A 16,497-nucleotide genomic window follows, 5' to 3' on the forward strand; every position below is an offset into this window, starting at 1 on the left:
GTAGAATCCATGATATCGAATGCCCACAATGTTCCTTTTAAGTAGGATCCATTATATATAATGTTTACAGCAGTGTGACTATAGCACCTCCCATTCACAGTGAACCAGTATGATGATTAACAAAAACGCACAGTGTTCCCTTTTTCCTGGAACTGCTACTTTATTTCTGTTTCTTCAGAGAGTTAGAATTTGATCATAATGCACATTAACAAGTGAGCACTCTTTGATGAGGAACTTATTTATCTACATCAAACTTATAAATAAGAAAATAATTGTGTTTTCCAGCCATAATGTTCTTATGCTAAAACTCCTGAATTTAGTTATTGCAATTGCTAATACTCAAGGGGATCAGTATAAATGATAAAGTGCAAGTCATGTCTTCAACACACATCTCAAAGAAAAAGCTTATGCTTTGTTTTCTGAATAGTGGTGCCTAGAGTTGCCTAGTGCTTAATGGTAGAGTGAATCAAAGTTCAGCCTGGATTTTATTTCAGGTTTTCGTTTCTCTGTTATGAGAACAAAGAAAATGAGTGTAAAGGAGTATTATTATAGTAATGCCCATCAATTTGTTTACTTTCCATTTAAATGTCTCCAAGGCATACAGTGATTAACAGGCAAAGACTAGCTTTTAATTATTTAGCAGGTAAAGACTTAAATAAATCCATCAACTTGGTTGAAAACAAAGTACTGGATGACATCTAATTTGCTAAAGAATTTATTGAATCATAATTCAACCACTTCCTCAAAATCAACAGTAATCGCTCCCCTTTTGAGTACTGCCCTGGAGGGTTTTCCGTTCTGGGGAAGACCCAACAGGGAAGGAAAAAGATGGCTGAGAGGAATAGTTTTCTTCTGGAAAGCAGGAAAATAATCATTGTGAAAAGGAGGCTGAGAAAGAGACTTTGCAGATAATGGGCTCTCTCCTACACAGAAGAGTCCTGGGGCATGGGGGGGGGGTGCACATGGAGCCAGAGGCATCAAATGTCAATTCTCCTAACACTAGCCTTGGGCTGAGTTATTCCTTGGGAAATAAACTGTCTTGTTTATCCAGGAGGCTTCACATCTCAGTTTAGAAAATACCATCTCAGCCAGGATGGCAAGTGTCCAAAAGGGATTATGTAACTCTAGCCTAAGAGTCCTGAAATATAAGAAAAGAACTTGCTATCTTGAAGAGAAAGCTTTTAATGGAATGTCTAGAGATACAGAAGTTGGGGGTAGGAAAAGGAAGAAGCCAGAGACTGACTGGTATACTGTATGTATGATTTCAGATATTAGATAGCTAATATGTATGCTCCTTTCTGAGGAAGACTATTTCTCTCACTCTCAACATTCCTTAGTTTGCTGTAGTTCTTTATGTAGGTTGATGGTCTTTGTGTGGGTTGTGTAGGGTTGAGGAGTTGCACATTCTCCTGTCCACTTTGTCATGTGTGTTGGTGCTGTGCTTATTCAGCTCATATTTAGGCAGTCATGTTGGTGACACACTGTGGGTGCAGACATTCCTGTCTCACAGGATGCTTCCCATTCTGGCACTAGAAATGTTTTTATATAGATTATTGGAGCACCTGCTGAGATCTCTTACTATGTTGGTGCCACAGAGGTGCCAGGTGGTATAATAGGATTGTCCCATATTTAGACATGTTAGGTAAACGAAGTTCAAACATTAAAGAGAATACATAGCTTATATCATTAATCCAGGAGCACACTGGGAAACCAATGAGGACAACATCACTTTTTGAGGAATGCAACAATACCTAGAATGCAGAATACCTAGACATTAGTGAAAGGTGAGAGAAGGTTCTTCAAAAAGCTGTACTAGGGAATATGTAGATATATGTCAAAAAGAGGCTCCCACCAAGCACAGACTGTTGGGGATTGGTTCTAATGCTTTGAATTAATCCTGCCCCCGAATCAGAAGTCTGTGTGTCCAAAATGCTGAAGGTCCTTGTCCCCAATTGGTTTTTGATCAATCAATAAAGCGCCAACGGCCAATGGTTGGGCAGGTAGACTGAGGTGGGACCTTGAAGTTGCAATGGCTAGGAGAAAGGAGAATCTCCATGACTTGGGGGAGAAGAATGGTACAAAAGAGCTGCAGGAGAGAACCTGCCACTGCTACACACACTCGTCTACTCCAGTCACATCCAAAATATCAGGGATAAAATCCTGATAAAGGATAAGAGGCAATAAGACCCCAAAAGGGGTTCTGTGCCTCCTGGATTTCAGACTAGTCGCTGGTATCCCCTAACTCAGACCTGTTCCAGATTAGTCTTTCCAATCGTCAACACGGCCTCATAATTAGGCATAAAGGTACCCCAAGAAATGATTCGTAAATGGTTAAGATTGGGCATTGTCTTCTGGCTGACACAATGTTTCCAATTATCCTAGTTTAATACCAAGTTGTCCATAGCTTGCAATCTCTTTCAAAGTATCTCCCTTGCTAGAGCTGGCAACAGAAGTCGAGTACATTCCTTAGGGCAATAGATAGTTCACAATAGTTAGCACTGTTTTGCATACTAGAGAGTAATGAAGGGTTTCCCTCACTCTAGGACAGTAGCTAAAAGTGTTAGATCGGGACTCCCCACTGCCTGCCCCCAGCTAGAACCAGAGAATTAGCAGGAAATGCTAGATAGTAATCTCCTGGCCATTGCCTCCAGCTAGAACCAGAGAATTAGCATAGGAATATCTAAATACCTCAACAGGGAGGGCTTCACCCCTCTTCCTCCCCGCTTCACACCTAGCTACTAGACCCTGCTAACCTTGGTGTGAGGGTCACCTGCCTATGTGACTTCAGTCTTGCGTCCCCTGGTCCCCTGCTGTAACTCCCACCTGCCTACGTGACTCTTGATATCAGCCCTGCTTGCTGTATGTTACTTAAGCCTGCTTTTCACTTTGTATAAGGACTGGGACTTGAACAAGGACAAGGACAAGGACTGGGAGAAGAAGAATGACTTGGACTCGCATGCAGGACTAGCACTAGAACTTCGATGGGCTAGGACTCAGATTCACGCAATCTACAGTCCCCCGCCCCGGCCCAGAGCACTTGGGCGGGGCAGGGGGGGGGGATGCAGCACCAGTTCAGAGGAGATAGCTGCTGCTTTAGTCCCAGTATGTTTCAGATAGCCTCCAATGTACCTCAACTATTGAGCTGCCAGATTTACCATCTCTTTTGTAATGATTGTAAAAGTCTGATGCCATTTCTAAGAAATACATTTAGATCTTATACTACATGTGTCGTCTCTGCCATCATTTCTTCGCCTACGCCTTGTTGACCTGACTAGGATCCCCGTTTCTCCCGCGGGTTGAGGGAGGCCCAGATCGGCAGGCCCGCGGCATGCCACCAACCAACCATGTAAGAATTCAGGTAAGTGGCCACTGGCACTACAGAAGGCTCACAGAGGAACATTTCAATGAAGCAGACCACAGGAGAGAGGATGTTTTGTTAAAGCAAACAGTGAAAGGACACATGATGAAGTATTCTGTGCTAACAACCTGCATATATTGGTCCACCTTACATTGTGTAGTTGAGCTCCATTTGTCAGGATTCCATGGACATGGGCTGACTGGATGTTCATAAGACTTAAGGCAAGCATGTGTTGAGACAGTACACTGATGTTTGGAGGGTAAAAAATAGGACTCAATGGGGTGACAGAGATGGAGCTTGGCTTGCTGGTACAGCTAGCTATGCAATGCTTGTGGGTCTTGTGTCTTCAATGATCTCTGCTTAGAGAGTCACAGATGAGAACTTCACCTGGTGTTTTTGCCTGGCTGTCTCTGCTAGGTTGTGTCACTGCTGTTGCTAACCTGACTCTACTGAACTGGATGGCTAGTGTATCCGTGAAGTGTTTGCAAGTGGTGGACCGAGCTGCTGCTGCCTGCTAACCTATGCACTGAACTGCCAATTTCCAGACAACACAGATGAAAATTGCTCCAAAAAAACCTTTCTAAACAGGTCCACTCCTACCCTCCCTGTATCCTTTTTTTTCCTATTAGTGGGTGGTGAGCTACAAGGGAGGTTAAAACATTTAAGAACCATCATTAAAAAAGAGGATATGAAAAAAATTTAAGTTACAAGTGTACCTCCAGCTGTAGTCTGAAACTTTATTCTAAATTCACATTTAATTATGTCTTCAATTAAGAAGACCATGTATTAACTTTCTTTACTTACCAGTGTATTCTTAATATATTTAATGCCCGTGTTTGTCTCTTTAGACTCCATTTTACTCTGTATCACCAGTATCAGTCTTACAAAAATGTTATTTTTAGTGACTTTAAGAAGAGGAAACAATCTGTCATGATTTTAAAGATGGAAATGAGAAGAGAAAAAAAAAACCTGCATGTAGTTCAAATGGTTTCCTTTTGATTTGTAAATTGGAATTTTTTGATATATATTATACAAACTGTAGCATAGTCTATTTCTAATTTATAAAAATATCTAGCTTATAAATTATACTTAAAATTCTGATATTAATAAATTAACCTAGAAATGAATATAACATTAAGGAGCAAATCCTCTTTAGTCTTTCAAACACTTGCCCTAGTCCTCGGGGTCAATCTGAGAAGCTCTGTATTTGCAGCTACAATATTCTATTGCCTTGACCATTTGATTGTTGCACAGGTAGTATAAAAATTCAGGTTAAAAATATAAAGTTTACTAAAGCATATCAGAAGTCAACTATATTTCTCACATTCTGCCTAGCATCCATAAATACATTTCTCTAACTATGTGACTTACCAATTTTTCCTGTTTCTTATTGCTCTTTTATCTGACTCCTCTCAAGGAGATAAGAAGCAGAGATTCAGCAGTGCAATTAAACAGCTCCATAAGGCAGAGGACACAACTTGCATGGTGTGAGTGTGCTGGTGCTTAGTAGAGCTTGGGTTTTGGAGGCCTTGAGATATATGGTCTAGTCTGGCTTCAAAATTGCTGTCCTTTTGCCTGAGCTTTCTAAATGCTAAAAATTCAGGTTTGTAGTAACACTATCTTTATCTGCCTGTTTTTTTTTTTATCTTAACAAGTGAATGTAACCAGTGTTTAATTCATTGCTCTGAATATCATTGTTATCATACTAAATCATATATTTAAATTGATGAGGTTAGGTCTCCCTCCATATGTTCTTTATGTTCATTTGAAATAATTTCATTGCCCTTATTTCCAAGGTACCAAGACCTATATAGACTCTGCCTATGAGAGCATATGCTCCTGAAGGTATGCACACAGTTACAGGATGGACACCACTGGAAGAAACAGGACTTAAAAGTACAGATGTATCAGGAAATCCCAGCCCACTCCATGGCCATAACAAACCTTCTTGTCCCCATCTGTCATTATTTACTACCCCTCCACTTCCTTTAGATACTTTCATTAATGATATGGGCTAAGCCTTAGATGAAGGAGGTAAGGGCAAATGGAAAATCACTATAAAGTTATAATCAAACATATTTTCATGCCTCATCCCTAGAGAGCATAACTTTCCTTGGCAACATTGTAGCTTCTCCACGTTTCTCTTCTTCTGTTATGTATATTACAAGATTAACATTAAAAGCCAAACTTTACCAAACTAGATTTTATCCTCAGTAATCCTTTAAATCAAACTTGCCTGCAACCGTTATTTTCATTGGACCTCAAATTCTCTATTCTGAGTAATACACCGACCTCCCTGGCTATTTCTGCCTAATTACCAGCAAGAATTCTGAACTACAGGAATGTAATGGGCAATGGCTAACACTCTTGATTAGATTTATTCGGAATATGGCCTAAATAAGGCACTTTAATTAGTATCAGGCAGAAGGATGAGTGGATCTCCAACAAAGCACAAACTGTTGAAGCAAGAAAAATGTGGAGAACGTGTCTGAGCCATAATTGTGAGCGATGATGGCAGAGACAAACCTGTTTCCTGTTGTGCAAGATGAGTTTGGGGGGGAAGTAATGGCACTGGAAAGCTTCTTTGTAGCACTCAGGCTGTGGGTGTTTAGGTTATCCACCCCTGGGAAACAGCTATCCACTCAAACCTTTTAATTCATTTTAAAGGTTACTCTGTTCATATAAAACCACAAAAGCTATTTTGGTCAAATTTCCTTGTGAAGAGTAGTGTTAAAGACCGTGAGGTCCTTATTGTAATATTTTTCTCTCTGATACTGAAGAATATTAATTGACTGAAATATTCATTAACAAATTTCCTATCAGAATGTTCCTATAACTAGCTATGAATATTTTAGGTATCTAGTGAGCAATACTCCATAAAACTTTTATTACTTGTGGAAAATATTAGTATTAAAGCAATGTGTAAGTGTAAATTGAATGTACAGTTTTTTTTTTATAAAAGCTATGATAACCAAATAGGAGCCAAATAAATATAAATAAATGTAGAGAATAATTTTTTATGATCCAATTCATATATCTGTGATATTGGTGCATTCTTTCCTGGAGTACAGGCAAAAATAGACTACAAATGGGTGTTGCAATTTTTTTCAAACTATCTTTTAAGACCCAGTCACTATGGAAGTATTGACGTACCAGAAAGTTTTAGTGCCTGTCATTTACCTTGTGAAGCCCTGTACTTATAATATACATATTACAACCAAATAAAACTTCGGACAGTTGACTCTCACAGCCTCACAGACTAAGAGCAGAGTTGAAATAAGCAAAGGTAAGTGCTAAAATAGAACTTCTCAATAATTCAAGTGGATGAATATGTTTTGAATTCTTCTGGCGTGACAAGACTTCAATTACATTAGCCACTGAGGTGACCAGGTGGAGTGGGTTTCTTACACACCGTAGCTAAGAAGCTTCTGCCGTTGATTTGTTTAGTAAACAAAGGGCATTTTCTACAGACCCAAGACACCAAAAAGTGAATGAAAATAAAGGTGCAATAGAGAGGCACACACAGATAACATCACTATAGAGGCGTATGGGGTAACACCACTATAGAGGCACATAGAGATAACACAAAATCACGCATAAGGATTCATATACAGTCTTAAGTGCATAAATTAATAAGAATGTAAGCGAAAGCCAAACTTGCCACATGAAGATATTGTGAAACTAAACAATAAAGCAAACTAAACGTTTCAAAAAGAAGAAAATCACATAAGTTAGAAGCTAATTAAACAGAATATTGAGGAGGGAGAGGTTTAAGCAGAGAGGGGTTATGGGAGGAGAGAAGAGACGAGGGGTAGGGGTAGGAGAATGGAACACTAACACCATGACAGTTGGAAAAAGCCATATGGAAACTTACTATTGTATAAGCTTTCTAAAAGCATGCATTAAAAAAAGTTTAGCTGGAGTTATCAGGAGGTGGAATAGGGTGGCAAGGATAATGGTTTCCCCAGTCACCAGAGGTCATCAAACATAAAGCCTACTGTCAGGATTAGGATACATGCCACAGACTTCCAAACAATTCAGGCAAGTGTCATTGCTCCTGGTTTCCCCCAGAATATTTTAAGACCCTATTGCTGAAGACACGGCACATTTTTGCTACAGGGCATAGAACAAGAGTTCTTATCCTGTGGGTTGCAACCCTGTTGGGAGTTGCAGATCATATATTTACATCATGATTCAAAACAGTAGTAAAACTATGGTTATGAAGTGGCACCAAAATAATGTTATGGCTGGGGGTCTCTGCGACCCGAGGAACTGTATATAGACTCTCAGCATTTGGAAGGCTGAGAACCACTGCACAGAGCAATGAAGTTGATACTGAGACGCTTCCTTCCTACTAGCTAGCTCTCATTTCATCAGGAAGTGCCATGTAGAGTGCTGTGGGAGAAGGGGCATGACCCCCTTGTGAACCTTGAATACAACCATGACCAGACTGACAATGTACAACCATTTTTATAACAGTGGAATAAATTTTACCAACCACTTTCTGCAGGTTGCCCATATTCCAGCAGTGGATGGCTCCATACCCACAGGAACAATAATAAATAGTTGGAAAGGAGAAGAGGAGGAGGAAGAGGAGGAAGAGGGAGAAGAGGAGGAGGTAGACGAGGAGGAAGAGGAGGAGGAGGAATAAAAACAACAACAACAAGATGAATTGGTAAGAGAATATGATAGAATCTAGGACCATAAATTGTATACTTATATGAACTTCTCAAATAATTAACTGACGTTTAAAAATTTAAAGAACATTTTAGACTTGGCCCCTACAAAACAAGAAAGGTCAATTTTAAAAAGGGACAGACAATAGATGATTGAGTTGCAAGATTGCACATGCTCACATGTTTATGCAAACGACCCAACCCCACAGGCAAGTGCAGACACCCGCTATGTGCATGTGTACACAGTGAAAGTGAAGTATCAGTGAAGATGTGGAGAACCTGAAACTCTTGGACATTGCTAGTGAAAACAGAAATGGTCTAGAGAATGAGCGAGAAGGTGTGCTTATTCTTTGGAGGGCAAAATCCAGAATTATCACATTCCTGGTGAGCGTATACCTACTTGAACAGATATGTGTGCGCACCTTTTTTTTTCCCCAAAACACATAAAAGTTGTAAACAATTCTAGCACTGTTTACCCAAAATAAACAAACAGGCAAGGTGTCTATATGGAAATATACATACAATACTATATTACCAGATACCTGCTATAAGATGTAAACACTATGCTCTATAAAAGATGTTTTGGGAAAGAACACATATGACATTTTTACATTCATGAAATGTCTAGAACAAGCACAAAGGCAAAATGTGGATAGAGTCCATTAGTCATTGCTCAGAGCCGGTATGATTAGATGTTGGTAGCTAAAAATACAGAGTTTATTTGTGAGGTGACAGAGGTACTCCACAATTAACAGTGGGGTAGACTGCACACTTGGTAATTATATTATCCTACTACCTTCAAATATTTACTGCAACTAAGTCATAAACAAGTTCCATCAACTTAAATCCTCAATGAGTACAAAGACATAAGACTATGTCATGATTAGGTTATGACTATGATATGACTAGGTTATGATTTTTTTCCTATTCTTTTTAAAATAAAGAATAGATAATAAAAAAAAAAACACTATGAACATGTCAATCCAAAAAGTAAAGAGATGAGCCAGAAAATACCTATTTCTCACTGAGTTGGTTATGTGAAATCAAGGGTAATTCTCAAGAAGTGATATCTTAGATTCCTGGAGACAAGGTTTTACAGAAGAAGTTAGAGTACAGAGGGACTTGATGTGGTTTGGGGACCTCGTGAAATTCAGGGCAGAGGAGCGAGAGTAGTCAAGGGAACAGAGTAGGGTGTGGTCCCAGAGGAAATGCAAGTCTAAGTGGAGCAGGCAAGGGCTTGGGAGGGTGAGGCATTTGAATGGGTGCTTCTGGACACCACACTACTCCATTTTAAAGTTCTCCTCTTTATACTTAGCCCTCCATTTCTTGCCAAAGTTCTTGCTTCAAAGCAATGTGATTCTTGTTCATTTCTTCTTCAGAACCTAACCAGTGCTGGCCAGGATCTCAGCAGAAGTTTCCTAAATGATCAAGATGTATCTTGACACCATGCAAGAAAGAAAAACGATGTGTTCTAAAAGCAGGGTTTAAATGAAGATCCAACTCCCTGAGGCCAGAGTGGCAATTTTAATTAGAGATGGCAAAGCTTCCCAAAGTAAATCAGGTAAAGAGAATATCTCCCTGTTTTTATTAAAGTCATTTTCAAAGTGTGAAGCGAAGCATGGTAAGTAAACAAATGACAGCTTCATCATTTCTGATTTCTGTGTGGTATTACTCTTTAACTGTTCACTCACTAGAGCATCCGAAGTTTCAGGGCGGAGCATTTCCTACATTTGTTCACAGCAGAACCACAGGAAAGGGGAAGCTACTACGGTACAACAGCAGTAATCCCCACAGGTTCCCGCCACTCACAAAGTCCTCATAAATGACTTACAAACAAACGTTTGCTGCCTAGTGATCTGCTTCATACCTGCATCAATCAGGCAGGTAGTGGTGGTGGGGACGTACAGGAGTGAGAAAGGGGAGATGTGAGAGGGGTTGAAGGGAGTAGAAGGAATGATGTAATTGTGTTTCTATTAAAAATATACAGCAGGAAAAGAAATGCATATGTTGATCCCAGCAGATTTGAGACAAAGCAAGCCAATTGGTTATTGTCCCTAGGAACAAGAGTATATAATTGTGCAAATAACAAGATGTATCTTTGGATGAAATATAATGTCGTTTTTAAAAAATCAACTCGCTTACTGTGGCCTTGAGGCTTCAGCCTGGTCTGTCTGGAGTTTTTCTCCTCCTTCCACCTCCATTGTGCAGTAAACGATTCGGTTGGGAGCCACGGATTTCAGCCCTTGCACTTCCATGATGACAATCTAAAGGTAAAACAATTTGAAATTAATGTGTGAAGTCGATAGTGGTCAATAACACAGAGAAATGACAGCATGAAGAGTTGGACTCAGGAGACCCTATTCCTGCTCCTAGCTGAGGATCTATTGGTAGTAGATGGCTTCTGGGAAAAGACAGAGCCAGTTTTCTTCAGCGTTATTACTCCTGGCATATCAACTGTGCTCCAGTGGATAGCTTCCCACCATGGCCATTTGGGTCACACTAATTTTGGACTCAGAAGAAGATGTATATATGGATATATCTAAATGCACACACAAACACACACACACACACACACACACACTTACACACACATATGAGACAACACGAACTTGGAAGTTGGGAGACAGGAATGAAAGTCTGAAAAAGGATCTGGAAGGAGTTGGAGAAGGGGAGATGAAGGATCCATATGATTAAAATACATTATATACATGTATGGAATTCTCAAAGAATAAATAACTTTGAAAGGAATGGCAGCATGAACATTCAGGGGGAAGAAGAGCAACTAATGAACTGAAGACCGTTATATGGTTGGTACTCATAAGTAAATAATAAAGACCTCCAGGTCTACTTTCCAAGGACGGGGACAAAAGCAGCCTCAAACATTAGTGAGAGAAAGCCAATGATCATAGGCCAGCTAATTGAACTGTAGTTATTTCAATTGATTCTCAACAGAACTTATCATGTAACTACAGAAAATAAAACTGAGCTGTGCTGTATGAGCCATCACCTCTCCTCGGACTCTGTGTCTAATGCAATGAGAAGAAAATACACAAGGTTGTCCTACAAGCAAAAGGAAGAAAGGCAAGAGACAGCATGTGTACACGACACTTAAATACACAGCTGGACAGCACAGTGGAACACAGTCAGGCATCAGCAGTCCCCCAGGCAGGCACAAATCTGCTAGTCTAATATCAATGTGAAAGTCCAATGTGAAATGTAATCAGATTCAAGCCAGAGAGCCATGCACCCGTCCCCCTTCCTCCCCAACGCAGGTCACAGATTCCTATGTTTACCAACATTTGCTTTTCTTTTTTTGCTTGAATTTAACCTTCACATGGCTTGTTATGTAAGCTTATGTACTGCCTTTTCATTCCTTCTAAAGGTTCTGTGCAAATGCAATTCTGTAAGTCTAAGAGCCTTTCATACCATAAACATCCTTAATCCATTAGATATAAACAGAAGGATCTGAGAGCAGACACTGCTTGGGTGTTTCCCACACATCAGCAAACAGAAAATGAGGGGGGAAGGGGTCCTTTCTGCAGATAACATGTAAGTAGCAAAAGTAATCCATTGAGCCACAGGCTGGTGGCACAGCTGGGAGGGAGCTTGGTAAGTAACAGGGACAGGGAGGAAAGGGAGCAAGGGCCATGCCCTTGAAAGGAGGCCCAGGTTGAACAAGACTTTTCGAACCTGTACTTTACCTCCCCTAGCCTAGATTCACCTTATGGTTAAGACACACTCTACACTGGGCCAATTCTAAGCCTGAAACAGGCACAGAATGTTACAGCTAGACACTGAACTTACTGCTGGCTTTTAAAAGTTTTCATAGTTAAACTCAGGATCCAAGGATCCAGCCTTGCTTAGTGAGACTGGCTGGTGTTAGAACCTGAAGCTGGAGGTGAGCCAGCCATCCCTCAGGTATTTTGGAGTATGCTCACTTAACAGGGTTTCGTTGTGATGCTGGACACATCACTCATCTGTGAAGCACGGTGAGCACAGAGAACAATTTCGTGTTAAGCTATGGGCACAAAATACCTGCCTGAGACAGATATGGCAATAAAGGGTGTCAAAACAATCATAAATATGCGCGTCTCAGACCACACAAAAGGAAGTTTCAGCTGGCAGTCGCTTCCTTAGACAATAATTGTTAACTCAGTAGCTTAATCTAACACAGTTGCAATAAAGTGCAGAATAACAATTCAGTCACCATCCTAATTCTGGCTTTGAAAATGAAAAAGTAGTCCTAAGTTATTTATAATTTATGAAGATTTTAAAAAACAATGCCCAGAACTATATTTTTACTTTTGAATATTTATTTAAAGTATAAATTTATATATCATTAAAATCATTTTCTCTATGTTTTCTTCCCATAACATTAAAATGCTAAATGTTAGTTAGGATAAAGTTATACTACAATTATATAATTTAGGAAAAAAAACTTTCAAAAGTATTTATTAGCATATCTTTTTTTTTTTCAGCCAGCCAAATATCTACGGCAGTACATGATGAAAAAAATTCAACGTGTCATCTACAGTGTGGTTGCAAATTAACAATTTTACATTCTGAAGCTGGGGAGACTGAGAAGAAACCCAGAGGCAAAGCAATTTGGCAAAGCCATTAGGCAAACTCAGGATGAATCGAGTTAGAAGACAGCCCCATGTTTTCGCTCTGACACTAGGTTTAATGCATTTACCTACAAAGCAATCCTGGAAGTGGAGAAAGAGAGGCAGCTGCATTATTCTGAAGTCCATTAAATGGAAGGAAAGAGAAACGAAGCAGACACTTGCTTTTTTTTTTTTTTTTTTTTTTTTTTTTTTTTTTTTTGCTACCACTTAGCAAGCTGAACATCGGACTGGATGTCTCTGCCACCACCACCCAGCAGATACAGACAGTGTCATTGGGAATGGCACAAAGTAAGAATCACAGCCTAAGGAAAGAGCTATAATACTTCAGGGAAAGCTTTGGCAGAGGGCTTGGGGAGATAGATGGCTCAACACGTAAGGAGTTTGCTTTGCAATCTTGAGGACCTGAGTTTAGATCCACGGCACAGCTATGTGGCACCAATGCCTGACATCCTAGCACTGTGTGTTGGGCTAGGAATGGGGCAGAGACAAGCAGATCATGAGGGCTCACTGACCAGCCTGGCTGAAATGGAGAACTCCAGGTTTCCAGTGAGAGACCCAATCTCAAAATAAAGAAGGTGAATGTCTGAGGAAGACACCCTGATAACCTCTGGCTTTTACGTGTGCTCGCAAAGGTAAGCACACACACATAATTGTGAGCAGGCACATCCACACATGCCATTTCAGAAAATGCATAAATTCATTCTTAGCACTGCTAACATTTGCACAAAGAACAGATTATCATGAGAACAACGTGGAGTGTAAGCTAAATGATGACCTGACTCTTGCAGGAGTGGGTGTATAAACCCATAGACACATTCAACATTTCTAGATTAGACACAGACACAGATTAACACTCAATCATGCGATACACAAAGGAGCAGCACCGGCATCTCTGGTCCTCCGGGTATATATGAAATGGATACAACTTCTGTGGCTTGGCAAACACACTTTTAAACCTGTGTTATTTGTTTTGGTTCTGGCCATGTTTCCTATCTCTACAATAAAAGTAAAACTCCCGAAAAAGACTTCTCTGCCTCTCTGCACTTCCAGTACCTAATACTGTGCTTACAACTGTGTGCTTGATTAAATTCTAGAATGATAATCCCACAGGTGAAGGAAGCTAAAATCAACATTGATCAAAGACAGATTAGACAGAAGCTACCCCAGTGTTTTTGATATTTATTTTATCAATGTACTTACACTAGTTTAGAGGGAGTATGCACATACCTCAAAGCTGTTTCATTAATTCTAATAGGAATGTTACAATTAAAACACAATTTATATTTACTTGTATATAGTACCTAGTTGTTCAGAAAATAAGGACTGCTTTAACATTGTCTAAATATATTACACTGCTTTAAATTCTAAACCTCATCCCAAAGGTCAATGGCAATTCTAATGCAGCTTCGTTCCTGCAGTGACAGGGAGGGAAAATGACTTACCTCTAATGTGAATGACAACACCACATCAGACTTGGACAGCTGGATCTCATTCTCATCTCCCAGGTCCAAAAACGCAGAATTCTGCGAACGCTTTAATTTTTGTAATTTAAATTCTGGACCACCTTTTGAAACTGGAAGACTTTCTAAATTGGCCATTAGCAAGTTCACAGAGGCTCGCAACTCTTCTATGTACATACTCTCCATTTCTTTCGAAATAAATCTGGGGAATCTTCTCTCCTTAAAAATTAAAAAAAAAAAAAAAAAAAAAAAAAAAAAAAAAAACAAGGTTAGGCTGGACCCATTGTAGTTCTATCAAAAAAGGTTGCATGGCATACTGACTCATCTGTACAGAACTATGATACTTACCATATAACGCATCTGCCAACTTCAGATTGGGGGCCTTAAAAGCCACAGGTTTTTGCAGTCTTGACTTTATCTAAAGATATATTTTATATATTCTATGAAAAACTATTGTGTTATGAAATGATCAGTGTATATATACATATATACTTTCAGATTGACCATTGTTATAAGATATGTATAAGTAAAAACAGGTATGGGGAAATGGTCTAGTGTATAGATGATTCTTAATGATCCATCAGCTTTGAAAGAGCAAGAGTAAGGTTGCCTGCAAGGAGATATTCAGTATAAACTGTTCTTCTAATCAGAAGAAAATCATCTTAGCACATTTTCACCATATATGTGCATGACTGGGAAGTTATATTTTTTTGTGCTAAGTATTCCTTTTACTGAAAGAATATGGATATAGTTCTAGAATTGGATAATTTTCACATTGAACAAACATGAAAAGATCCTTTATGGCTATAATTCAGTCCTTCGCTAAAGGTTTAGAAAAGATTTAATTTAAAACAAAAGGCCAATTTAAGATAGAAATCTGTTAACTGAAAATAGATAACATTAATCTAGAAGATTCTATTTTATTCCTGGAGCATATTGACAGCTTTTTTTTGAAAAAAAATTTGCAATCACAGTTTCATTTTATACACTCAATTAAAAACAAAAATCCCAGGGACTAGAGAGATGGCTCAGCAGTTATGAGCACTTATTCTTTCAGAGGACCTGGATTTTGTTCCTGGTAACTACTTGGTTCTTTAAAACCATCTGTAATTTCAGGTCCAGGGGATCCTACTGCTCTCTACTCACCTCCACAGGCGTTAGGCATGCATGTGATGCCAGACATGCATGCAGGTAAAGTGCTCATACTCGTAAAATACAATAAATAAATTGAAAAATGTAAAATATTAATATTTAGAGCTAAATTACCCTTTGAGAAGACTATGCTAATTTATAGTTCACAAAACTGCAAAAGAGAATATTTTTCCCCCTTAAATCTTTGCTAACCTGGCATTTGGCTCTTTCCTCCAATATAGAGGGGATACCCTATAACATTAGGTCAAGAGTAATGTCTGTCCCAGTGTAAACTCGAGGCTTGAGGATGGATAGAAGCTGAGTCACCTTTCAGATGATTTTTTGAATGCTCCAGAAAATGTCAGCCTTTGTTGTTGAGTTTCCATTGGTGTCATTCAAAACCTCACCTTTGAAAACTGCATCCCTAACAGCAGTGGAATGCATCCAGCATGCTCCTAACAAATGCACTTGGCCTCTGACTTGCTTGCACCAGTTCATTTGCTGTATAGGCTAGGCCATCTGGAATCAGATCAGGAATCAGCATCGGAGTCCCAGTCCACCTGTTTACTCTCCTCCAGATTAACCTTCATATATTTCTCTAACATAGTTTACTTATTGTTAATACCCGATTTTCCCTAAGACCTTTATGTTGGAAGCCACATTACCAAAATGTAAGTTTGCATATTCAGCAGGACAATTTCTTAATTTCTTTAGGGAATAATAATAATAATAATAATAAAAAACAACCCAAGGTGACTTAGAATGTTGTTTTCAATAAAAGCTAAACGAAAACACTAAACCTCAACTACGTATCTTTTTTGATGACTTAATACATTTTATATTGGTGACTTTGTCTGGTGCCTGCAATAGAGGGCAGTTTTGTAGGGTAAAAAGCTAGAGCTTCCTTCTGGGTTTTGAAACCCTGTACATCTCTGAGCTTGAAAACTCACCCAACCCTGGAGTTGTCCATACATAGCTCAAGACTTGAAATTCCACCAATCTCCATCTTGGGAATCTCTGTCCTGGAATATTCTGCCTAGTCTCCCCAAACACAATATAAAGCCTGCCTCCAGCTGTGTTCCTTGCTGGTTCTTGTCTTAGCATTGGCAGCTACCCTGTTGTGTCTCTCCCAATAAACCTTTGGTATGAGCTTTGTTGTGAGGTATGACTTTGTGCAACTCCTTGGCTCCGAACTGCCAGAATACCTTTCCCTTCAGAGCTGCAATGCAACTACTGGGCTTAAGGGC

At 39.4% G+C, this 16,497-nt stretch overlaps 1 protein-coding gene across 24 annotated transcripts in view; it reads right to left on the reverse strand.

Annotated features, from left to right (window-relative positions):
* Positions 1-16,497, reverse strand: part of Cadps2 (calcium dependent secretion activator 2) — a 529,581-nt gene that overhangs the window by 278,967 nt on the left and 234,117 nt on the right. For all 24 annotated transcript variants that reach the window (XM_031381287.1, XM_031381283.1, XM_031381275.1 and 21 more), the window contains 2 exons: positions 14,102-14,338; positions 10,177-10,298 (listed from right to left, as the gene is read on the reverse strand). In XM_031381287.1, the coding sequence (XP_031237147.1) occupies positions 10,177-10,298; positions 14,102-14,338 (359 nt within the window). The remainder of the gene's footprint in view (positions 1-10,176; positions 10,299-14,101; positions 14,339-16,497) is intronic.

The sequence above is a fragment of the Mastomys coucha genome, unplaced genomic scaffold (assembly GCF_008632895.1).
Source record: "Mastomys coucha isolate ucsf_1 unplaced genomic scaffold, UCSF_Mcou_1 pScaffold20, whole genome shotgun sequence".
Lineage (NCBI taxonomy): Eukaryota > Metazoa > Chordata > Mammalia > Rodentia > Muridae > Mastomys > Mastomys coucha.